Source organism: Alligator sinensis, unplaced genomic scaffold, assembly GCF_000455745.1.
Source record: "Alligator sinensis unplaced genomic scaffold, ASM45574v1 scaffold2_1, whole genome shotgun sequence".
In the NCBI taxonomy this organism is placed as follows: domain Eukaryota; kingdom Metazoa; phylum Chordata; order Crocodylia; family Alligatoridae; genus Alligator; species Alligator sinensis.
In genome coordinates this window covers 276,663-303,689 of record NW_005842712.1, presented here as the reverse complement: position 1 = coordinate 303,689, position 27,027 = coordinate 276,663, and the positions used below count along the sequence as shown (strand labels likewise).

General features: G+C 41.5%; 1 protein-coding gene across 3 annotated transcripts in view; it reads right to left on the bottom strand.

The window, feature by feature from the left end:
• Positions 1 to 222: 222 nt before the first annotated feature.
• COLEC11 (collectin subfamily member 11) overlaps positions 223 to 27,027 on the bottom strand; it is a 59,708-nt gene continuing 32,903 nt past the window's right edge. For 2 of the 3 annotated variants that reach the window (XM_014524960.2, XM_014524961.2), the window contains exons 3-7: positions 25,424 to 25,495; positions 8,756 to 8,827; positions 5,985 to 6,038; positions 1,564 to 1,659; positions 223 to 1,400 (exon numbers count right to left, since the gene is read on the bottom strand). In XM_014524960.2, the coding sequence (XP_014380446.1) occupies positions 991 to 1,400; positions 1,564 to 1,659; positions 5,985 to 6,038; positions 8,756 to 8,827; positions 25,424 to 25,495 (704 nt within the window). In that variant the 3' untranslated portion in view covers positions 223 to 990. The remainder of the gene's footprint in view (positions 1,401 to 1,563; positions 1,660 to 5,984; positions 6,039 to 8,755; positions 8,828 to 25,423; positions 25,496 to 27,027) is intronic. The other variant, XM_006034223.3, reaches the window with a different exon arrangement.

Genomic DNA, 27,027 nt, shown 5'->3' with positions numbered 1-27,027 from the left:
CTGACATCACCTGATGGAATGAGTAAAAGCTGAGTGAAGGCTTAAGATTTTTTCAACTTAAAACAAGTGTTGGACAAGAAAGATTTTTGCAAGATCCATCGTCCATTAAAGAAGTCCATTTTAGGTTGGGTTTTTTTGTGATAAAAAATATCAACAGTATCTTATGCCAAAGTAAAACGGTGAGAGAATTGGTTTGCTTTGACAAATTCTTTTATCCCTCAATCAGAATACACACCAAACCAGCCTTAGTCAAAGAGCAAATTAAACAAATGGAATGTGGCCTTATGATTTCTGGTGAAACACTCATATGACTTATCTTCCTCTTTCAGTGTTGAATTATGATCACTGAGTCTCCCTCTGCCAAGGCCCCAAGCAGACTAACTGAACTTGTTCACTGAAGTGTATCAATGCAATATCATCTGCGAACAGTTTAATGAAGAAATATTACAAAAATTGTAAAACTGATTAGGTGTCTACTTTACTTATGTATCTCAGAAACTGGTATAAAGCCGCGCATTCAGAAATCTAAAGTAATACTTGTACTAAGTAGCTGGATTATATAAAATATATGCTTTATGGCTTGAATGAGCCAGAAGCACCACCTGGTATAATTATGGTCAATTAACATTAAGCAATAAAACAATTTGATAAGATAAAACAATATCAAGAATCTACTTCTCCAGAAAAACATTTTAACAACAAAGGGCCAATATCCACTCTCCATACAGTCATGAAACTGCAATTCATTAACTGCACTAAGGAAAAAATTAGCCCCCAAACATATTTTAATCTAAATACATACATTTCCAAGACAAACTGTGCCTTTATTTTAACATTGCTCTTCCCTTCTGAAGGGTAAATATTGATATTTGAAATACCTATATTATATTTACAGCTGTACAACACTAGCGTTATATACCTGTAAAATATCACTGGTACTTTATAAACAAAGGGTAACTTATAAAAAAATTATATAAAAAGCAGATTTCCTCAGACATTTTCTTTATCAAATTCACAAACAAAATACATTGTAATATGACAGGCAACATCGTTCCATCCACCGGAAGCCACCATTTCCACACAGTCCTCCTCATCATAAGCGTTATTGGGCTCACCGCTGCGCCACTTGTTGAAGGTCTGCATGGGTGATCGATCAGCATACACAAAATTTCCCTCTTTTTCAAGGTCATTAATCCCAATGAATACTCTGGTGAGCCCTGCTTGAGTGATGTATGAAGCAATCAGACCATTGGTAGTCTCATCCTTGGGCATGCTTAGTGTTCCTCCTCTTCCATGGCAGTACAGCTGGGCTTCCATGTACCTTTTCTCTTCTTTCACCAGTAGGTATATCTTATTATCCGTCTCTCGCACACCAGCAACAGCTGCGGGGGAGGGCAGTGCTGAAAAGTGAGCACTCGCATTTCTATAAACCAACTTAATGTACACCACAAAAAGTAGCTATACAAATGAAACATAAAATGGCAAATATTCTTTAAGAGCAGTTTTGCTATTAAAAATATGCAAGGCAATGAGAAAGAAAAAAAACTACAAATGCAAACCTACCATTTTTTATGAATTTTAATTCAGTTGTCAACTGGGCCACTTGGATATCCATCTCACCAATAGCCTTCCTTAGCTGACTGCATTCACAGGGGATGCCTGCAGAGATCAAGGGATGCGGAGCATTACACGAACTATACAAACATAAATAAGAATATTTTTATGAAATGTTTTAAGGTAAACTTATTGTTCATATAAGCAGCCAGCCTGATAACCCAGAAGAGTGAAATCTTCTATCTAAATAACAAGCAACAGCCATTAAACTTCCCCATGTTGTTCTATCAATCTCCCTCACTCTGACCTGAGGTAGTGACCTGATAGGCTCAGTTCACTCGTTCACTCTTCATACAACTTCAGTGACCTCTCTTGGTAGCAACCATGATACAGACCCTTGTCCAAAGGAAACAAAAATATGATTTCTTTAACCTGAATCTTAGTACCCAAAGGCACACATTTAAGGATAAAATTATTCTCTATGAATTGACCTATGCTGTGAGATCCTTGTTCAAAGCAGGAGTCTATATAGATTACTGTGTACTTCTCCCTCCCATGGGCGACTGGTGCCTCCTGAGTCTGGGGGGGCACCAGATCGCCGATGGGGGGGCGGGGGTCCCCCAGCAGCTGATCACCAAGCCCAGGACCACCAAAGGGGAAACCAACAAAACTGGAAGTGCACTTCCGCCAGGACTTCCGGTTTCACGGCTGATGCATAGCTGAGCTCAGGGGGTGCACACTGCCAATGCTCCCTCCTGAGGTATCTATACAGGCAACCCATGCTTAACGCATGGGTTGCTTAAGCTGACTTAGTGCTATTTTGCTATAGTACTCATTTTAAATTGATACCTGATTCCACTTATCGCTCAGGAGGTTTTGTTATAACACTTGTGGTCGCCATCTTGGGTCATCAAAAAAGTTTGATTTCACTTAACGTTAGTTTTGCTTAATGCTCGGTTTTTCAAGAATCGATAAAGAGCGGTAAGTGGGGGTTGCCTGTATAGCTAATCAGAGAGGCAAATGCTGCTCTCCCTATGTAAGGCATGTAATTAGCCATAACACAGTTCTGTCCTTTTCAAAAATATTGGATTTATTGTAGTTCTTCCAACAGAAGACTTTAGATCACAGAAAACTGTCTATTATGCCAAACTGACATTAGTCTAACAAATGCAGTTTTAATGAGATTGTAGTTATGAACCCAAGTTTCAAAAATAGTTTCAAGTCCTACTTCGCTATTCTGCATATAGCTACTGAAATATACATTTAATTACCCAGCTACCCAGCATCGGTACCCAAATGCCGAACTAACCATTGATACACAAATTAGAAAATTGCACTCTGTATGGTAGGTACTTGGCATTCTGGCTCAAGAATCAGAATGATAAATAACAGCACTGTGGGAAAACTCATCAATGCACTCCACATTTAAAGGAATATTTTCAAAGACACAAAGAACCTAGACACACAACACATTTACACTAATATAATTTACATTGATTTTGTATGTGGAAGTAAATTATACCAGGAGCTGCAGAGACATGAGATTAGCATACCTATAACATTAGTTGGAAGGAGAGCAAATAGTAATCTTTTTTACTACAAAAAATACTCCAGGATAGCTACAGATATACAACACTTATCCCTAAAATTCGCCTTAGCCCCCACTATAGTCACCCCTCCCAGCACCACCCCATCCAAGCTGCCTGCCTCCCTCCTGGGCTACCCTATGCCCCAGACAGCTGAGACAGTCCTGCTCCCACACGCAGTCCACTGTAGCCCTCAGACCCCCACTGGGAAGAGGCTGGTGCTACCCCTGTCCCCATGGTATGTTACACCTTGTTTTTTCCTAGTATGAGCCTATATCAGATTCAATTAAGTTATCCCAGGGCATGTCTACACATGCAGTTAAGTCACAGCAATGAGCTCCAGTGCATATCACACTGGAGATCATTGCTCCCAGGTGTGCAGTTTGAACATGCTCCTGGGACTGCAGCAGGTTGAGCAGGGTTGGAGCAGCCTCAGGCTGGCAGGGGACCTGGGGGGTCAGCCTGCCAGCCTGGGGCTGCTCCAACCTGGCTCAATGTGCTACAGAGGGGTTGGCTGAGGCACACAGGTACTCCAGTGTAGGGCTAGCAAGCAGGCAACCCCTACATTGAAGCACCCTTGTGCCCCAGCCAGTCAAGTCAGCATCTACACATTCATTGCTGTGCACTAAAAAGCTCTGCCCTCGGACAGTACTTGTATTTACAAGTACTAACCTGCAGTGGAGTTTATTAATTTACTGCAGCTTAATAGGGCTGCACATGAAGCCACATTTACTGTGGAGTTAATTAGGCAGCTCCACACACAATAACATCTAATGTAGATGCACCCCCAGTGTTGAAATTTATGCTGTCTGCTCATTCCTCGTACTTCAGTGTAACGGTATGGTGAGTCTAAACCCAAAGAATAATTAGATGACCAACTCCCATCTCCTCCGCTGCTTTCTCCTTGCTCCCACAGCATTGCAATTTACTGCTGATCCTTACAGACACCAATTCTGTCACCCTTATGTGTCTTGAGTAGTACCTTACTGACTTTTTTGTGGGAGCTCCTTCTTCTATGAGTGGCCCCAGAAGTTAAGAAACAAATTCTGGGGTCACTCCAGAAGGATTATTAATTCTGCATTCCACAGTCTGCTTTATTTTCTGTTTGGGTCAAACAACATTACAAGATGCAATCTTCACATGCTAGCTGGCCAGAGGAGCTCACTAAGATTCTGGTCAAGCTCTGGTGACAGTACAGGAAAGGAAATGATTTTGAAAGAAGCATCTGAAATCTGCAAGCTATGAAAACATCTTAATAAAGCAGGTGAAAATGGGAATCAAACAGATGGTTTTCTAAGGTAGGAAGGCACATTAAAAATGTGAAGCATGCCTACTACTAAGCAAAGGTTAGCAACTGCAAAAGCGGCAACTTCCTGTTCAAATACCCCTTCTTTAGTCATGTCCTTTGCAGCAGAGGTGTAACAAGCAGTTCTTGTATCACAGGGAAGCAGCAGCAGCTGCCAATCTCATGTACCCTCTAAGCCAGCACCCAAAGCTGGTGCCTCACTCCAAGTTATGCTGTTGCTACACAATAAACTTACCTATACCCTGAAGTGTGACCCCTGAGCCAGAATAAATGTAATCACAGCCATACAGTACTTCAGGCAGGCTGCTGAGTGACAGTGCCAATTAGTCTGCCCCATGCTAATTAGCCCGCTTGTGATGCCACAGAAATTCCATTCTACGCAAAGCATAGGATTGAGGATACAAGGTAAATTAAATTTGTAGAAACAGCCTAAGAAAAGTGCTTCAATACCCAGGCACAGAACCCATAGTCCTGCATAAAGGGGTAGTCAGATTTTTGGACTGAAGTCAGAGGGTATGGGGACAACTCCAAAGGAGATTCTGCTAGTAGAAGGGGTGAAGTCAGGGCTAAAAAGAGGAGGAAATAAATCCCACAGTGATGCTAAAACAGACTACATGGTCAGATGGCCTATAAGATATCACAGGACCAGGGCTGAGAAACAGCTCCTGGCACCTTTGTTGGTATCACAGGGGAAACTGCAGTATAAAGTATGAAGGATTTCCATTTTATGGCAAAAAAAATTTTTGTTATGGAGGCTAGTATGTGCATTGGAATGGCTTAGCTTTATTGGAGGGGAGAAGCCATAGCCATGTCCTCTCTTCTTGCTTCTCCACGTGTAATTGAAGATAGATTTTCTCAATCAGAGAAAAAAATGAAATTGCAATAAGTTGCATTTAATATGGAACAGAATCAAAGTGGAGATTACAGGGTAACCTATAACCAGCATGTGCGAATGTTTGGGGAGTCTGGCTAAATTACAAACCTGTTTGTTACATTTTAATAGTTCTGTTTTTATTAATTAACACAAATAAAATTTTCACATTTACGTTTCTGCAATCCAAGATAAGACCTTATTTTAAAAGCTATGTGAACAATGTAAACCAACAAGGCAGTAGACCCCTGTGTGCAGACAGTCAAATCAGTGACACCACAGAGACGCAAGATTTTTCTGGCTGGTCTGAAGCTGAAGTGAGATGTCCAAAGACACCTATTTACACAAAGGTCTTTGATGGGAAGAGAACTGCATTCTCATTCCCATTAGATTACTAGAGTAGTCAAACCCATGTTGGGTTAATGAGGAGCTCCAGAATATTGTCCTAGCTAGTAATGGAGAGAAAATTCCCACCCATTACTGAGGTTTCAATTATTATTTTTTTGTTTTAAGGTAGGCAGTGTAATTCAGGAAATTACAGTAAATAAATCAGAAATTACACAGAAGTTTATATTGTCACAGCTCACTAGGTAGTCTTACAAGGAGAACATATATTACATGACATATATGTTAATACGTTAAAAATTCTTTATACTTTTCAGATTACCTGGGTCTCCATTAGGACCAGGTGGCCCTATGTCACCATTATCACCTTTTGCACCTAAAAAAGGGGGGAAAAGAATAAATTTACCTGCTCAGTAAACAGATTGTATCACCAAATTAATTAAAATAAAGATATAAATCAACACTTTTTAGGTTAATGACTAATATATAAAGTAACATTAAAAATATAAATGAGCTATGGACCAGAAACAAAGAGAATTTGGTTTTGTGGTGGAAAAATGTCACAACCATTCTCACTCTGTCCTGTGCCTTGTTTTTTATTTCAGCTCTTGCCTAAGTACTTCACAGAACCAAAGATGTCAATAGGACCTGGGGGAAAGCAGCACTTTTGAAAATTCAGACTGCTTTATTTAGGTAGTTAGTTTGCAGAAGAGTGTGTGTGTGGGGAGGGAGGGAGTTTCATAACAGTCTTCAAATACCTGAAGGCTGGTTATGAAGAGAATGAAAACACAATACTTTCTGTGGCCTCAGGAGAAAGGACAAGGAATAAGTCTTAAATTGCGGCAAAGGAAATTTAGGTTGAATATTAGGAAGAACTTCCTCACTATAAGGATAAATAAGCACTCTAATACATTACCCAGAAGAGCTGTGAAATCTCCATCCTTGGAAGGTTTTAAAATCAAGTTAGACAAATACTTGTCCGGAGTGGTCTAGAATTATAGAATCACAGAAAATTAGGGTTGGAAGGGACCTCATGAGATCATCTAGTCCAACCCCCAGCTCAAAGCAGGACCATCCCCAATTAGATAATCCCAGTCAAAGCTTTGTCTAGACAGGTCTTGAAAACCTCCAAGGATAGAGATTCCACCAACTCTCTGGGTAACCTGTTCCAGTGTTTTACTACCCTCCTAGTGAGAAAATTCTTCCTAATATCTAACCTAAACTTCCCTTGCTGCAACTTGAGATCATTGCTCCTTGTTCTGTCATCTGCCACCACTGAGAACAGACTGGTTTCATCCTCTTTTGAACCACCATTCAGATAGTTGAAGGCTGCTATTAAAGCCCCCCTCAGTCTTCTCTTCTCTAGACTAAATAAGCCCAGTTCCCTCAGCCTCTCCTCATAAGTCATGTGCCCCAGCCCCCTCATCATTTTTGTTGCCCTCTACTGGACTCTCTCCAATTTGCCCACATCCTTTCTGTAGTGGGAGGCCCAAAACCAAACACAGTACTCAGATGTGGCCTCACCAGTGCAGAATAGAAGGAAATAATCACTTCCCTTGACCTACTGGCAACACACCTACCAATTAGCCCAGGACACCATTAGCCTTCTTGGCAACAAGGGCGCGCTACTTATTGTACACTGTAACCCCCAGGTTCTTTTCTGCAGAGCTGCTGCCCAGCCAGTCAGTCCCCAGCCTGTACTGGTGCATGCGATTATTCTGTCCTAAGTGCAGGACTTTACACTTGTGCTTGTTGAACCTCATGAGATTCCTTTTGGCCCAATCCTCCAATTTGTCTAGGTCACTCTGAATCCTAGCCCTACCCTCCAATGTATCCACTACTCCCCCCAGCTTGGTGTCATCAGCAAACTTGCTGAGGGTACACTCTATGTCATCGTCCAGGTCATTCATGAAGATATTGAACAAAACCAGCCCCAGGATCAACCCCTAGGACACTCCACTTGATACCAACTACTAACTACACATCAAGCCATTGATTACTATTCTCTGAGCCCAATGCTCCAGCCAGTTTTCTGTCCACCTTACAGTCCATTCATCTGACCCATACTTCCTTAGCTTGCCTGCAAGAATGTTGTGGGAGACTGTATCAAGGTACACCACATCCACAGGTCTCCCAACATCCACAGAGACAGTCATCTCATCATAGAAGACAATCAGGTTGGTCAGACATGACTTGTCCCTGGTGAATCCATGCTAGCTGTTCCTAATCACTTCCTTTGCCTCCAAGTGCTTAGAAATGGGTTCCTTGAGTATCTGCCCCATGATTTTTCCAGGGAATGAGGTGAGGCTGATGGGCCTGTAGTTCCTGGATTCTCCTTTTTCCATTTTTTAAATATGGGCACTATATTTGCCCTTTTTCCAATCATCTGGGACCTCTCCTGATTGCCATGAGTTTTCAAAGATGATAGCCTGTGGCTCTGCAATCACATCACCCAACTCCCTCAGCACCCTTGAGTGCATTCCATCCTGCCCCATGGACTTGGACGCATCCAGCTTTTCTAAACAGTCCCTAACCTGTTCTTTCACCAGTGAAGGCTGCTCATCCTCAGTTTAGTCATGGATGATCCTACTTTGAGAAGAGAGTTGGACTGGTTGACCTCTTGAGGTCCTTTTCAGCCATCTTTTTCTGATTCTCTAATTTACAAACCTATATTTGAATTTAGGTGCCTTAAATTAGGTGCCTAACTAAACTTGAAAATTCTGGCCAACATGATTTGACCAAATCTGTGGGATTTGGAAGTCTGTAGGATTTCAGGTACCATGATTCCCACAGTTTAAGCAAAAAACAATCTTTCCCCTCCTTATTGCTCCCTTCTAAATATCTATACTCAGAAATTTAAAAAGTCTTTTAATTTAGCCACAGGTAAGGAGAACTCATTACTGATATGTGTCAGATTATAAAGTAACAAGTTCAGATATCTGCTTCATTTGACTGAGTGTAGTGTGTGATATAATTATAGGACTTACTATCTATTGTGATAAACCCTGAAATCTTCAGATTAATTTTACCCAAGCACTGGACTCTTCTCAAAAAAAGCCACAATGGAAGGAGAAAGGATTATATCAAACATACCTTTTGAACCAATGGGACCAATTTTTCCATGTCGGCCCATGCTGCCCTTCTGTCCTTTGTCCCCGATCTCTCCTAAACATAACATAGAGATCAAAGACACAAGTTAAAACCCTTCTCTGTTTTATTCAGATCCCAAGATGCACTTCACTGGGAATTTCTATAGCAAGCGGAATTAAATATTATGGCACATTTTCTTCAATTCCTTAGCAGATAAAATTATTAATCCCAAGATTAATCCAACACCAGGAAACCAGCCTATTCCTTATCCATTGCCTGCTATGAAAAAAACACAGAAGTATCTTTAATCTTTACAGAAACTTTTACTCTGGTGGAATGCGCTGGTGTAAATAAAAACAGAATTTGACCAAGAGCCATGAAAAAAGCTTCTAAAGCTAAAGAAGCTTCTAAAGGACTCTTATTTGGCAAAAGTAATGTTAAAGAGGAAGGAAAAACCCCAAACGGAGGTCAACTCCATTACAGATTTTAAGAGGCTCCAAATGCAGTAGACCAGTTCATCTAATGAAGTAGCATAAGTGTAACTGAGGGCAGAGTTTGGGCTTTGGGTCCTGTTTACAGCCATGTGCTTATTTGTTCTTTCCTCTTGTACGCTAAATATTTGAAATTTGCATTAATGAGCAGCACTAAAAGCCTTACATTTGCCCTCTAGATACACGCATACCCGCATGTGCGCAGTTGGTGACTCAGAGCCAGAATGAAAATGTTATTAATTTTAATGAAGATACCATACAGTGCTTTAAAGCAGAGCTGTAGTAAATGAGCCACTAGAAAATGATCTTCCTCAGCAATTTTTAATGAACAAAAGAATAAACATACACCTTACAAAGGTAATATAATTTATCAACCAGGCTGCAATAATTTCCAATTTTCTCCTTTCCGTATTTGCCCAGGCCTCCCATTATGTATAAGAACTCTAAAAGAGAAAAAAAATACTTTTTCTTTGTCTTTGAGCCCTTCTTTTTCTGGTTGTACTCTTGTGTATGATGTAAACAGAATATTAAAACAGCATATGGGGAAGAAAGTTGCATCAGAAAAGGTATTCTCTAGACCAGTGGTTCTCAAACTTTTTTTTTTGCGGACCACTTGAAAATTGCTGAGGGTCGTGGCAGACCACTTAATAAACTTTTTTTGTTCTACAAACCAAAGCACACAACTAATATTTTAATATCAGTAGTCTTACCTTACAAAGTACAGAAATTCTCAATTGTTCCACAACCATTCTGCAGACACCGAATGGAGCTCCCGGACCAGTGGTGGTCCAAGGACCACAGTTTGAGTACCTCTGCTCTAGACTTTACCAGCACAACTCATAAACACTAAGCTGAAGAATGGAAATCACAGTTATCAGAAAAAAAGAAATTGCTGTAGCATAAATGTTAGTCCAATTTATCTGAGATCCACTTCAGAAGGTCTCTGTTATATCATTTATCACTAGGGTAGATTTAATCTATTATTGATGTTCTTATTGAGCATGTCCACGAAACAGCCAAATTCCACCCTAAATATCCAAGAGCTGAATTTGGCCTATTTTGTGTGACTATGACCTATTTTGGCTAATAGGTCTCAAATGTGAGTCTTCACACTCCTTGACCAGCACAATGCAGAGTTACTCTACTGGCACAGACTGTGTCAATAGAATTCAAATTCATTGCTGGTGAAGAATGAGAAATTATAATGCTGTGTTCCAATGAGTGCTGAAGATGATTTGGTTCCATCTATACTAGTAGTCAAAACATTTTCAAAACTAGCCATTGTTGAGCGCTGATCATTTTATTAGGTCAGCAAGGCAGTCCTGAGTATCCATAGTAATAGGCATAGTACTACACAAGAACTATACTTCTTCCTCTTCCTCCTACTGCTACTAAGCCCTCAATTCCAGGGACTGCAGAAGCCAGCAGGCTAGCTGTCCTCTAGTTTTCAAGCCTCTTTGTACTCTTTGTATACCCTGCATAGAAGGGACCAGGTGGGGAAGAAAAGTGGAGGCGTTGCTGTCTATGTGAAAGAGCAGTACACTTCCTTGGAGGCTGACATTGGCTCCAAAAATTAACAGCTTGAAACCCTCTGGGTCAAGTTCCAGAGGAGGCGGTGAGAGACCTAACTGTAGGTGTATACTACAGACACCAAACCAGGGGGAGGAACTCGATCTGGAGATCAGCTGAGAATTGACTGAGGCCACATGTGCACGTGACATGGTCATCCTGGGCAAGTTTAATTATCCAGACATCTCCTGGGAGGAACACTCAGCCAAGTTGGATTAGTCATAATACTTCCTAACCTGTGTTGAGGAGCTCTTCCTGACTCAGGAGGTGCATGGGCCAACCAGAGGTGATGCTCTGCTAGACTTGGTCCTGGCCAAAGGAGATGACCTTGTGACCGACTTAAATATAGAGGGAAGTCTGGGCAACAGTGACCATGAAACCATAAGGTTCACTGTGTGTTGTAAGGCAGACAAATCAAATAGCAGGAATTGAAGTCTTGGACTTCAAAAATGCAAATTTCAACAAGCTTAGGTCACTAGTAGGGTAAGTGCTGTGGAACCAGGGACTGAAGGCAAAAGGTGTGCATGAAAAGTGGTTGTTCCTTAAGGACACGATCCTTGAAGCACAAAGGAGGTCCATTCCTATGTGGAGAAAAGGTAACAGCAGTGCATCGTTTACTAAATGCCTGAGTTCACTGAAGTCAGCCTTCCTAAAGTCTAGCACTTCCACCCTACTAGTTAACTTTCCCACTCTACACCTTATAATGAATTCTGTTATATGGTGGTCACTGTCCCACAGGTGACCACTGATCTGTAGGTCCCCTACCATGTCATCCCTGTTAGCTGTTGGCTAAACAGGGAAATCATGGTCCTCTTAAGAAAGAAGAAAGAGGCTTATGAACAATGGAAGCTCAAGTCAGGTCCCAAGGAGGACTATTCCACGATGGCCCGCATTTGCAGGGAACAGATAAAACAGGCTAAAGCAGCAACTGAACTTAGATTAGTAATGGGAATCAAGGACAACAAAAAAGTCTTTCTTTAGGTACATAGGGAACAGGAGGAAAATAAATGGGAGCGTGGGGCCATTGTTGAACAACTCAGGGGAGCTGGTTACCAGTAGCCAGGAGAAAGCCAAACTCCTGAATGACTGCTTCTCCTCGGTCTTTCACCAGACCAAGGGAAAAACCATGCCAGGTAGAGTAGAGGATGAGCGCAGTAGGAATAATCACCTTCCTACTATTGCTGTAGAATTGGTGTATGACCAATTAAAGAAATGAGGTGTATACAAATCAGTAGGACCGGATGATCTGATGCAGTAGGTACAGGGTCTCACTAGGGGGAATGCCTTACTGGACCTGATATTGGCAACGGGGGATGACATGGTAGGGGACCTACAGATCAGTGGTCACCTGTGGGACAGTGACCACCATATAACAGAATTCATCATAAGGTGTAGAGTGGGAAACGTGTAGAGTGGGAAACTTAACTAGTAGGGTGGAAGTGCTAGACTTTAGGAAGGCTGACTTCAGTGAACTCAGGCATTTAGTAAACGATGCACTGCAGAGTAAGAGATTTGGTGAGATGGGAGCCCAGGAAGGGTGGCTGTGCCTTAAGGAAGTGATCCTTCAGGCACAGAGGGAGACGATCCTGATGTGGGGGAAAAGGGGGAAAAGGGCCAAGAGGCTTCCTTGGTTGACCAGAGAAATCCAGAGCAGCCTAAGGGCAAAAAGGGGGGCATATAAGCAGTGGAAACGGGGAGAGAATACTAAAGAGGAGTATACCTCCTCAGCTCGCAGTTGTAGGGAGGCAGTTAGAAAGGCCAAAGCTACCATGGAGCTGAGGATGGCATCCCAAGTTAAGGATAACAAAAAATTGTTTTTCAGATATATAGGGAGTAAAAGGAAGGCCCAGAGAGGTATATGACCACTACTGAATGGGCAAAAGCAATTGGTGAATGACAGGGGAGGACAAGGCTGAACTCCTCAATGAGTTCTTTGCCTCAGTGTTCCTAAACAAGGGTCAAGACAAATCTCACAATGGGATTGTAGAGAGGCAACAGCAGGGTGCCAGATTACCAACCGTTGACCCTGAATGGTGCAGAGTCACTTGGAAGGACTGGATGCGTTTAAGTCGGCAGGCCCAGATAAGCTCCATCCGAGGGTACTGAAGGCACTGGCTGATGTCATTGCACAGCCACTGGCAAGAGTATTTGAGCACTGGTGGCACACGAGCCAGGTCCCAGAGGACTGGAAAAGGGCCAGTGTGGTCCCTATTTTAAGAAGGGGAGGAAGGAGGATCCAGGCAACTATAGGCCAGTCAGTCTTACCTCCATCCTTGGCAAAGTCTTTGAAAAGGTTACTAAGGCTCATATATGTGAGAGCCCAGCAGACTGCAGTTGGAATACTGCATGTAGTTTTGGGCCCACTTCAAGAGGGATGTGGATAACCTGGAGAGGGTCCAGAGAAGGGCCACTCATATGGTTAAGGGCTTGCAGGCCAAGCCCTATGAGGAGAGATTAGGGCACCTGGACCTCTTCAGCCTCCGCAAGAGAAGGTTGAGAGGTGACCTTGTGGCTGCCTATAAATTCATCATGGGAATGCAGAAGGGAATTGGTGAGGCTCTACTCAACATGGCGCCCCTGGGGGTCACAAGAAATAATGGCCACAAGCTAGCAGAGAGCAGATTTAGATTGGACATTAGGAAGAACTTCTTCACAGTTAGAGTGGCCAAAATCTGGAATAGGCTCTGAAGGGAGGTAATGCTCTCCCCTACCCGCTAGGGTCTTCAAGAGGAGGTTAGATGGGCATCTGGCTGGGGTCATCTGAACCCAGCACTCTCTCCTGCCTATGCAGGGGGTCGGACTCAATGATCTATTGAGGTCCCTTCCGGCCCTAACATCTATAAATCTATGAATCTTTATCTGGGAGTGCTGAAGGAACTGGTCTAAGTCATTGTGGAACCCCTGGCGAAACTCTTCCACAACTCCTGGCACTCTGGAAGAAGACCAATGTTGTGCCCATCCACAAGAAGGGCAGGAGGGAGGTAACTATAGGCCAATCAGCCTAACTTCCATCCTAGGGAAAATCCTACAAAAGTTCATCAAGGAGTCTATCTGCAATAAGCTTGCAGAAAGTAAGATTCTGAACGACAGCCAGCATGGTTTTGTCATGGGCAGGTCTTGCCTTGCCAGCCTCATCTCCTTCTATGATCAGGTAACTTTCCACCTGGACACGAGAGAGCAGGTTGGCATTGTATACCTTGACTTCCAAAAGGCCTTTGATCTAGTATCCCACAATGTCCTCATGAAAAAATTGGAGGATTGTGGGCTTAACTCCAAGACAGTCAGGTGAGTGAGGAACTGGCTACAGGATAAAACCCAGAGAGTCATAGTGAACAAATCTGTGTCATCCTGGCGAGAAGTGAGCAATGGTGTCCCACAGGGGTCAGTGCTTGATCTGGTACTTTTCAACATCTTTATTAGCAATTTGGACATGGGGGTAAAGAGCTCACTGGCCAAGTTCGCAGATGACACCAAGTTATGGGGAAGCGTGGTCACACTTGAAGACAAGCTACGGATACAGGCAGACCTAGGCCAGCTAGCAAGTTGGGTGGATTGGGATCTGATGAAGTTCAACGTCAAGAAATGTAAAATGCTCCACCTCGGGACAAGCAATCCCCAACACACCTACAGGTTTGATGGCACCAAACTGGCTAGCAGCACAAATGAAAGGGACCTGGGGGTAATAATAGACCACAGTATGAATATGAGCCAGCTATGCAACACTGTAGCCAGTAGGGAAAATAATACCCTGGCATGCATCAATCAATGCATCTCCAGCAAAGCCAACAAGGCGATTCTTCTGCTCTACTCAGCACTGGTGAGACCACAACTGAAGTACTGCATCCAGTTCTGGGCACCACACTTTAATAAGGATGAGAGAGTCCAAAGAAGAGCCACTCATATGACCAGAGTCTTACATGGCAAGCCATACGAGGAAAGGCTGAGGGATCTGGGACTCTTCAGCCTGAGGAAAAGAAGGCTGAGATGGGACCTCGTAGCAGCTTACCACTACACTAAGGGAGTATATCAAGGGCTTGGTGAGCAACTGTTCACCAGGGCACCCAAGGGGAAAACCAGGAGTAATGGCCACAAACTCCTGGAAGATTGAGTCAGGCTCAACATTAGGAAAAACTCTTCACAGTCAGGGTGTCCAGACTGTGGAATAAGCTCCGTCCAGAGGTGATGCAATCACCTACCCTGGAAATCTTCAAGAGGAGACTGGACAGTCACCTTGCTGGGGTCACCTGACCCCCAGTTATCTTTCCTGCTTGGTGAAGGGGGCTGGACCCGATCATCTTCCAAGGTTCTCTCCAGCCTTACAATCTATGAATCTATTAAACAATGTGGTTTACAAGTTTTTTTTCAGTTAAAAACCAACACTGACTTCTTCTCAAAGGAAGAGCATAACAGCAATATATGGGCAGTCCATGAAGTTCTTGGACTGTGTTTGAGATAACATTTGGTAAAGATGCTGGAGAAGCCAGCTAGGGGGAAGCTTTTCTTGATTTGCTGCTCGCAAACAGGACAGAACTGACTGAAGATGTGAAAGTGGAAGGGAATTGGGTGACAGTGCCCATAAACTAATAGAATTCAAGATCCTAAGGAAAGGAAGAAAGGAAAATAAAGATGCTGGACTTAAGGAAAGCAGACTTTGACAAACTCAGGAAACTAGTTGGCAGGATCACCTGGAAGACAAGACTGAAAGGAAAAGGAGTCAAGGAGAGCTGATTGCACTTTAAGGAGGCCATATTAAAAGACAGAGGAGCAAGCTATCCCGATTCAAAGAAACAAGTAGGAAGTGCAGTAGGAGGCTAGCCTGGGTAAATAGTGAACTCCAGTGAGTTAAAATTCAAGAACAAATCCTACAAATCTGGAAATTTGTCCACAAGCAGAAAAATTAGCTAGGGAAGAGTTTCAGAGTATCACAAAGGCATGCAGGGAAAAAAAAATCAGGAAAGCCAGGACATAAAGCCTTCAGCTCTGTTAACTCTGAGGTTCTATGGAAGATTTTATCAGTTTGGCTGCCCAGAGAAATGTATCACCATCCTAATGTAACCCGGGTGCACCCAAGTATGTGCTCCCCTCTCCAAACAGAAGGGATGAGTGGCCAGGCAGGTGTGCTGTGAGAGGGATATGTAATACTGGCCTGTTCCCACTGTTTGGTACAGAGTCAGGCCAGGACAAAAATAGTTTAACTATATACAGGTTTATTAACATATGTATATACACACACACACACACAAAACCCAAAAATTGATATTAATAAATATATACAATATATACACTTTACATATAAGGCTATATTCTATAATTGGTGACTAGGAAATTATACCACCACCAATGGCCTCAAGCCCAGCACAGGTAAGTAACTGATCTGAAACAAGTAAGCACAGGTAAGTCCAAATAACTTACAAGTAAATATAGGTGAACAGCAAATAAATACTGGCAAACCACAGAGGGGGTATCAACAAGGGATTCAACAAGACAGGTAAAAATACATACAATATATAATAGTTAAACAACAACTCACATTAGAAATAACAAAATATAAGACACTACCTACAAAATATGAGGCGCCTGCACACCCTGCAGTGTATCAACATCATTGCACATACTGAGGAGGACCTACAAACAGCCCTTAACCTCTTCACTCAAGCAGTGCCTGGTATCCCTTAATATCGGAAAAACAAAGGTGCTTCACCAGCCCACTCCAGACCAATTAACTCCCCCAGCAAAGATCCTCATTGAAGGACAGGAGGTGGAGAATGTCGAACACTTTGATACCTCAGCCGCCCTCTCTCAAAGAAGGCCAAAACTGATGAGGAGATCTAGTATAGGATCCCATGTGCTGGCTTTTAGGGCTGTGCAAAATTTCAACGGGTGTTTTATTTCAAAGTTGTTTCAATGAGTTTTGAGCTCGAACCAGCAGAATCAAAACAAAATGCAAGGCTTTGAAACAGCTTCAAAATGAAATAGGGGCACTCAACCGTTTTGAAAGTTTCAAAACGTTTCAAGTTTCAAAGCCAGGTTTGCTTGCAGCTAAACAGAAACTAAGGAGAGGGAGGGGGAAGAGGGGGGAGCACTGCTCTGATGTTGACACGTGTAGCTGGCCAGTGATTGTGATCCTTCCTTGAGGTCTCTTCCAATCCCAGTGCTCTCAGGGAGGGACAGAAAAACAGCATAAAAAGCATTGTTTGAACTGACCTTTCTCTGTGCCTTGGAGTCAGCTTACTGAGCTGTGTCTTCCAGCAGCTCAGCAGCATCAGCACCTATGCACCTATCTTCTTGAAACCCCTGCACCTATCTCTTTCAAACCTGGCAGCCTTCATGGCCTCAGCAGGGACTACCATGCTTGCTGTTTTCACCCCGCTCTGCCTTCACACACATATGTGACATGAGTTTTGCTTGTCAGCACCTTGAGATGCAGTTTCCCAGAAATCCCTAAACCTATCTCCTTGAAACTTGGCAGGCTTTGTGGCTTCAGCAGGGGCTATCATTTCTGCTGTTTTCATTCAGATCAGGAAAGAAATGACAAAGTTATAGGCATTTTCATGATCCCCATTATAGCCTATGGGTGGAACGTTGAAACACGTCAAAAACAGCGTTGAAACAGCATCAAAACAGCGTTGAAACAGCAAAACAGTTTCAACTAAATGAGACAGGACAGTGCTTCAAAACAATAAAAGGAAACACTGTCCCTTTGAAACAGTGAAACAGAAGTCGAAACAAACCGGTGCTGTTTCGCACAGCTCTACCAGCTTTGCCTTCGGAAAACTGTGTCATTGTGTGTTCAATGATCACAACATAAGCACTCAAACAAAGCTCCTATTATATAAGGCTGTGGTAGCCCCAATTCTTCCTTATGGCTGTGAAGCTTGGGTGACCTACGGGGATCACCTGAAAAGCCTAGAATGCCTTCACCACCGCTACTTCTAGAAGATCCTTGGCATAAAGTGGAAGGATTGTAACACAAATGCCAGTGTCCTCACTGATACTAACACCACCAGTATGGAAGCACTGATTATTCAACATCAGCTGCAATGCGCAGGGTATTGTGTGCATATGCCTGAGGTACGTTTACCAAAACAACTGCTATACTCCCAACTCAGCCAAAGACAAAGAACATGCATAGGCCAAAGGAAAAGCATCAAGGACACCGTCAAGGCATACATTAAGAAGTGTGGCATTGACATCACAAATTGGAGAAAACTAGCCCGGGACAGGGCTACATGGCGACATCTTGTGAGAGAAGATACATCTTACTTTGAGGAAGACCTTCTCACCCTCAAGGAAGAAAAACAATAGAAACAGAAGGAAGGAAAAAAAACTGAGAAATCTGCAGTTCAATCCTCCCTTTAACCACCACCTGTGGTGTCTGCCAGAGAGTGTCAGCTCTAGGATCAGCCTTCTTAGCCATCAACGGACTTATCTACGACACTTTACTTGACCCATGGGAGCACTCATCATCAATCATGAGGGATCACTGACGATGAGAGCTGGAGCCAAAGATAGTGGAGGAGATAAGCAGCCTAGAGTAGTGGAAGAATAAGTTAAGGATTACTTAGAGAAGATAGATGTTTTCAAGTCAACAGGTGTGGGTGGAATGCAAACCTAGAGTGCTGAAGGAATTAGCTGAGGTAATTTCAGAGCCATTGGCAATCCTCTTTGAGAATTTGTGGAGGTTGGATGAGGGCCCAGATCACTGAAAAAGGGCAACTATAGTGCCCATCTTTAACAAAAGAAAAAAGGAGGATCTGGGGAATTACAGACCAGTGATCCTGACCTCAATACCTGGAAAGATCATGTAGCAGGTCATTTGTTGTGAAGCACCTAGAGGAGAACAAAGTTATCGGGAACTGCCAGAATGTATTCACCAAGAACAACCTAACCAACCTAATTTCCTTCTATAAGGTGATGGGCCCTGTGGATGACAGAGAACAGTGGATGTGATATACCTTCACTTTAAAATGGCTACTTATACTTTCTCCTAGTAAGGAAATACAGTTTAAATTAAAGTATTGTAAGATGGATGATAGAACTCTATAAGTAGTCATTAATGCTTTGATGTCAAGTTGGGAGGAGGTATCGAGTTGGGTCCCCCAAAGATCTGTCCTGGGTCCAGTATTGTTCAACATCTTCATTAATGATTTGGATAATGGGACTGAGTGCTTGCTTAGTAAATTTGTGGATGATACCAAGTTGGGTAGATCTGCAGACACTCTGAAGAGTAGCGATAACATCCAAAATGACCTTGATAACCTCAAGAAATGGTCCAAAATCAAATTGGTTGAAATTCAGTATGGATAATTGCAAATTCCTGCACTTGAGATGAAACAAATCTCATGCACAAATACAAATTTGAGAATGATTGGCTAGGCTACAGTACTACAGAAAAGGGCCTGGGGGTAGACCATAAGAAGTATATAAGCCAATAGTGTGTTTTGTTGCAAAAAAAGCCAAAAACATACTGGACTCTATTTGCATCCCATGCAAATCAAGGGAAGTGATTCTCCCATTCTGATCAACACTAGTGAGGCCTCATATGGAGTACTATTTCCAATTTTTGACCCCTCACTTGAGAAACAATATGGACCAATTAGAAAGACCAATAAAATTATTAGAAGTCTGGGAAGCAGGACTTATGAGGAAAGGCTAAAATAACTGGGCCTGTTTAGTTTGGAGAAGAGAAGAGTGATGGGGTATTTCATAAAAGTTTTTATAACCACCCATCTGAAAGGTGGTTATAAAGAGATAGAAATACACTATTTTCTGTGGCCTTATGGAATAGGACAAAGAACAATGGTCTCACATTGCATCAGGGAAAAATTAGGTTTCATATTAGAACCTTTCTCACTATGTATTTGCTCAGCATTAGTGCAGGCTGCCCAGACAGGCTGTAGAGTCTCCATACTCGGAAATTTTTAAAAGCAGGTTAGACAACCAACTGAGATGATTTAGTCAAGGATGATCCTGCTTTGAACAGGAGGATAGACCATCTCATCCTGAACTCTTGTGCCCAGGTTCCTGCCTTGACCTTCCTGTCTTAGACATCCAACCTTACCTCGACCATGGACTGATCTCAATCCTTGGACTCAGACTGATACCCAGTATTGTGACTCCATTGTGGCTCTGGCTTCTGGGGCAGGGCCAGATTAATGCATAAGCAAACTAGGCACAATGCCTATGGCCCTGAGCTGTGGGGGGGACCCTGGTCCTTGCCTCTGCTGCGGTGGCACAAATGGCCCCATCCACCTCCCTTCCCTTCCCCTCTCCTCCATCAGCCTCGCTGCCACAGCGGCTGCTTCCTAGCAGCAAATGAGCCCTGCTCCCAGTGGGCAGCAGCACCAAGGTGGGGACGGGGGTCTTGACCAGCCCGGGGCTCACAAGTTTGTTTGCCTAGGACCCATTAAAGGGTTAATCTGGCCCTGTTCTGGGGTCTCACTATTGTGGACCCCTGGCTTATGACCCCTGACTCCCCACTTCTGGATTATACCCATGACAGTCACAGGCTTTGGATCCATTTTTTTTTAAGTCTGGATAATTCTATGACTGACATTATGGTTTTTAGTCATTATCCTTATCTTAAAATACAATTAGATATCATACAACAGGACATAAACGAATTGCCAATGCATCAGAAGAAATGCTTGTTGTCCCTTGTGACAGTTTCACACAATGAGATATTTGTAGATGCACTAAAGTGGAGAGGAAGGTCATATTCCATATTCCTGTAATATTCCTGTGAAGTATTTGATGGAAATAAGCTATTTGCCCCTTGGTGTGATTCGATATGACAAATCCTATAACCAATGCCATTCCTGCATAAGCCACCAATAGAATTCCCTAACTATCTTTTATCTTGGCACTTAGGCATCAAGGACAATTACAGAAGAGGACCAAAAGTTGCAAAAGAAATTATATTTACAATTACTAATGCATTAAGAATCCTTACAGGGAACTACAGGCAATTTCCTCCTATTCTACACTATCCAGGTGGAAAAACAAAAGTAATCTCTACAGTCTTGTGCAATCAGCTGAAAAAAGTTCTATCTTTGAAATTGCTTCAGTTCATGGAAAGTATTAAAGGTTCCATGAACACTTTAATGCCTCAGCTTATTACTTCAGAGAGTTACTCATGCTATTTGCAGTCTTCTTCATATCCAACATACAGAAGAAGCCTTTCCCAAGAACTCCAGGTTCAACAAAAAGTGTTAGCCTGCTCTGACCGTACTAAGCTTATCTGAAAGTGGGCTTCTTCATCTGGGGTTGTGATAAAGACATAACACACTAGAGGACTGAACAGAAGAGCTGCTCTTATTACTTTTAATATTTCATTCCAAGCAGCTGTATCTGAAATGAAGCAGACATGTATTTAGCCGATAGATATCACATGATGTATAAACAAGACTCCATGTCCTTTTTTGTAAACACTGCACAGGACAGACTACTTATCAGTAATATCTAGTAAAGTCTATGTGTTCTACTGAGAAATAAAAGTTTGTTATCTCAAAGCCAGGAAACACATATATTAATTATCCTGTGCTCATTAGAACGGCTCAGATTAATTTGCTTCTGAAGTGTTCCTCTTCCCTCTTTAAATTTGCTTGTTATACTCTCACAGAAACAGGCACTGGCTGATAGCAAACTGGAATCTTCAAAAAGCCTGTTTTACATTTCCTTCTTTCTTGTGATTGAATCTACCACTGGGATAACCATTTAATCTACCCATAAAATAGTCTTTTTCTCTTTCTTTGAGATTCTCGGCATGGGATAATCAATTTAAAGACAAATTACCCTTAATAGTTAATAGAACCTTAATGGTTTTCAAATTATGATTTGGGACCACCTGTGGTGTCTTTTCTAATAGTCCACAGGACTGCCAAAATAGTTATCCAAAAGAAACATGGGGAAGTTAGGAAGAATAGGAGATGAAACAATATATGGCCCATGTCTTGTCTCCCTGGAGCAAAAATTTGGCATAGAACTCCAAGACTGAATGGGTTTTTGAACTCAAGTCTCAACTAAAGGTATTAGACATTGGAACCAACTATAGAAAGTCAGGAATCTTAAAAAGGAGCTAAAGTATGGGAGTGAACAAGCGTTGGTTGTACAACCAGTTGGTTTTAGTTCTGCGCAACATTGCTATAATCTTGTTGGAGACAAGCTGTATTTGCCAGGAACATGCTCAAACCACCAATGCCAGGAGAAGGTGCAAAAAAACAATAGTGGTATAAACTCAGTTCAACATGTTATCAATAAATTGAACAACTGTGACAAAAATGTAAGAAGCAGACAAGTATTCACATTTTTACATACAGCAAACTAGCCATCTGACAACAAGCAAGAAGCACTATAAATTCTTATTGGTAAAAAGAATAAGTGTTACTGAAACCCAGTGAGATGATTTCAATGACTGGAACAAGAAAATACTTCTTGCAACTTGTTTACTGAGCATATGATGAAGTTACTAGTGAAGTGGCACTCTACACTGAAGACACCATTATGTTTTTAGAGTTACTGATCATCACTCAGAACCAGAAGACCATGAGTACATGTAGATCACTCTGTTAACTATCAAAGTCCAGAAGGAAGAATTCATGAGGGAATGCTGAAGACTTCTCATTCAAGTGGGATAACAAGAAGAGTTACTCCTTAAGCACCTATCTTTAAATTGTGTTGTTAAAAAGTACCTTAGTTTGGAAGACGTGAGCTGTCTCATGCACGCAGGAATAAAACATCCAAGTCTCTAAGAATTATACACTATAATTTTGCAAAACAAAAGATAATTATACCCAATACAAAGTAACTATCTTGAAATTCATTATGATAAATAATTATGTGTTCACCATCCTGAAAACTGATGGTTGCCTAAAGAGTAGTGATCCTGACCTTGATACTTCCAATAGCAACTAACAGAAATAGTCCCAACTAGCAATACATACACTTGGAGTTTCAAAAGGACTAATTTCTCAAACCTGAGAAAAATTATGGACAAAAGTAACAAGAGAAAAACCATTAGAAAAATGTGACTGAAAATGAGGCACACTGAAGATCCTGTTACTTTTTAGAGTTACTGATAACAGGATCAGAGTATCATAAGTATATCTGGATCACTATGTTAACGATCAAAGTCATGGAAAAGAAATTGTTGTAGACTGCCAAAATAAACTGGAGGAAAAAATGAGCTCCTCTTTCATTTTTAAATTGTGTTGTTAAAAGACTTCGGTCTAATAAATTCTTTAAGAGTTTATTAAATAACCCAAAAGTCATAATTCTACAACCAAAAAAGATGAAAATTGTGGATAAAATTAATCACTTATTCAGTGATGAAGCAACTAGAAATATAGAGCTACTTATAAAAAAAGGAAATATGAGAAACAAGTAGCAATTACTATCAAGCTGTAAAGGTTAGAACATTGGTGTAAGAGGCTAAAACATCAGAGAAAAATCTATAGTTGGCAAGACAAACAATTATTTAAAATATTTTTCAGTGGAACAAAAGAATTACTAGATGGAGGTGGTAAAATTATAGATGATATGTATGTGTCAAATTAATACAGCACAAAAAACCTTTTCAAATATATTTTGCCGAAAGGGAGGCTAACAGATCTCTTCAAATTCCTGTCGTGTTAAAGCAGAACAGGGAAAAGAGTCTGGATCAGCTATCCAGTTTGAATGTCTGGTTCAAAATGTATAACATTTTAAATGTATTACCATCAACAGTAGACAGCTTTCATCAGGGTTTTTGTACAGAATTCTGCCAGAGCAGCTAGCGAGTGGTAAAGTCATGTTAATATTAAATCAGAAATGTAAAGGATTTCATATTAATGGAAAGTAATATTACAATATCTATGGCGTTATTATCTTATTTTGACCACAATCCTGCAAGATGGTGAGGACTCTGGCCTCAATCTGACAAATTAATAAAATTTCATCTGCTTAATGTTATATGGTAAAATGCTTGACAGATTAAGGGCCAGAGTCAGTATTTTGCAGGTTCAAGTTGCTCTATAATACTGCGAAGAAACTTATCCAATATGCCTATGAACAAAATAATAAAACCAAGATCCAGATCATGCAGTTCAAATGCTTGTAAAACTAATGGTACAGACAGATGTAACATTGGAACTCCGGTCCCTAAAGAGTTCCCTAAAGAAGCTAATTCCCTAAAGAAACTAATCTCCTGTACAACATTACCATTAGGCGAAATCTGAGGGCTAATTCTTCCTCAGATGTTCAGGGGTCCCAGAACTTCAGTGGAGAAGTTCACATGCATTCAAAGGCAAGATTTGGTACAAAACAGGTAATCATCACCGGATCTCTTATAGTATTTTACTTTTGCTTATATTGCACAACATGTAATATGTAATACATACTATAATATAAATCAGTTTGTCTGATTCATTAAAATTATTCTTCTCAACTATACTTTATCTAAATTCTACCCAATGCTTTATGACTTGCTAATATTCTACACATCATAATATAGCTGCAGAATAAACAGAAGAAATGAGGGAATAAATGCATATTGATCCTAATCAAGGCCCAGGGGAACATCGAAAGCTCAGAATTTCAGTTCATTTTCAACAAGTTATTGAAGGTTTTATCACTTTTTGGCTTAACAAAACTGACAGAAAACATCACAAGAGCTGAGTTCCCAGACAGAGATATCCAGTAATTCCTCCTGTTCAAGTCAGAAATACCATGAGAAGAGCATTTTCTCGTGTGTTGTATTTATCTGTTGATTTTTATATGATCAAGAAATGCGGGTTTAATGTTGGAATTGTCTCAAAATGAAGTATTTAAGCTCAATTCAATAAACCAAAACTAAATTTGTTTTTATTCCCAGAATGTCAAAATGTTTCTTTTCAATCAAAATGTTAAAATGTTTTCCTATCTCAATGAATTTTTGTTCAGAATTTGTGTTCCAAGCAAACTTTTGATTTTTCAGTTTTCACTGTTTCAGTCTGAAGACAGATACTGAAATGTAAGAATTTGCAAACTTCTCTCAGCTCTAATAATTATAGGCTTCTAAACCTCCATCCATCCAAAAATCTCAAAGCCCCTTGCAAACTGTCTTTTTATGACAATTGCAACAATTCTTCAAAATTGTTACTGCAAGTATTTGAATAATGCTTTTACAGGTAGCCAAAGTGTGACACAGGACACGACTGACTCACTTGAAGTCACACAGCAAGTGCTGAAATGCTTTTCTTTTTTCTTGTGATTTTCAAAAGCCTGTACTTAGAGCTACTAGTTCATGTACATGCATATGTGCAGACAGAAGCAGAGACCCAAGTCTGAAAATTAGGCCTTGTGATCTAATGCTAATATCTCACACTAATAGGCAGCTGGTACTGTGTAGGCAGCAAGAATTAGGACAGGGTCAGGCAGATCATCCTCGCTGGCAAATCAAGAAACCGCAATAAGGGGTTTGAAATTAGTCTCTTGGACCAGAAAGGTAGTAGCCGTAATGGAGCATGTGAAGCACTGGGAAATGCCCCACAAGCCTTAGCATTCTATCAAAGACAGGATTCTGAACATCCACCCTCAGAAAAAAACCCAGAATGGTAGCTTTCTGTCCCATAGTCATCCTTTTTAATGGAATTACCTTTTTCTCCTGAAGGTCCAACTCTTCCTGGCCTCCCTGGAGCACCTTTTTCTCCCTTTTCTCCAGCCTCCCCTATTAATATAAAAGGAAAGAATGAGGAAGAGAGGAAAAACATATTGAGCCACCGCTCCCAGGAAGTGTCTCAGTCTGAACTGCCGAGACTGTAAATCATTCCAACACCTCCATTCTGTTCTTCCATTGGAAAAAAAAAAACATATACATTAAGAAAAAAAAGGCTTTTGACCTTATGTGACACACTTTTTACTTGTTACATGAAAAACACTGTTGTCCACCTGATTTACTTGTGGCAAGTTAAGTTTTGTGAAAGGTTGATTTTGTAGTTTTAGTAATAGGTTAGACAATGGGACGATTTGGATAGGGATGATCCTGCCTCAGGCAGGGGTTTGGACTAAATGATCTCTAGAGGTCCCTTCCAGCCCTGCTTTTCTATGAATCTATTATTATATTATGCAAATAAGGTTGAAGGTTGGGCCCAAGCTTTGTCTATCGGCCCCATCAATCCTACCATGTTTATCTGAATCCAAGATGACTTTGAATTTAAGATGACTCCTCTGTTGCCTGTCCCCCACCCTGGACCCCGTTTTCATCGGCCTCCCTTCCCCTTGCACCCATGTCTGCGCCTACTCCCACATTCCCTGCCTCTACCTCACCCTGCCCCCCTAGCCTGCCCTCCACTTCCTTCTCCCACCTGCAGCCTGCCCCCCTCACATTTTGTTCCCCTCCTTGCTCCCTACTCCTTATCTTCTGCTGCAACTGTGCTCTAGATCAAAGCACTCAGCAGCAGCAGTAGCCCCACCAGGTCTCAGCCCAGCCAGGGAGAAGTGGCAGCAGCTCCCAGATGGACTGGGTCAGGGCTGGAGGGACCAGAGCAGAACAGAAGGTAATGAAGAGGAGGAAGCTGAGTAGGTGGAGGGACTGGCAGCAGGGGCATCATGGGGTGGGGGACAAGCATAGGAATAAGGGGTGGCGGGGCATGCACATTTCAGCAAAACATTTTCACATATGCTTAAATGTAACCATGTTCAGTAAAGAACCTAATAGCATCCTTAAGAACCAAGGAACCAAGGAATTTCTTGGGACTTGAGCATGTTCTGTAATGCTTTACTAAGTGTGTTAAACTGTGCCCACAGGAGGAAAATCTTTAATCCTCATTCTCAGTAATTCAATGGACTTCTGAATTTCTTTAGTTTGAACTACTATCTGTTGTACTGGTATTCATGAATCTCAAAACATAGTTTTCATCCTCATTCATTTAAATGGCAACTTCCATACATGCTGGCTGTCTAGGTTTCTTTAGCTAGTTATATGTGGATGCATGGCACCGCAGCTATTATATTTTGTTCTTTAATATGTAATCTATATATCTGTACCAACTAAATAACTTGGCAGCTTGATGAGGGATTTACAAAGCCACACCTGCAAAACCAAAAACTTCTGTTAAAAAAACACAAATAGGAACAAACAAGAAAACTTTGCAAATGCAAAGTCAACACCTAACACAGACTGCTTCCAGTATCCCAGCTCACTTGGTTAATTCCAGGTCAGATGTCTGTATGCTATAGTGCTTCAGCAGCGATGCATAA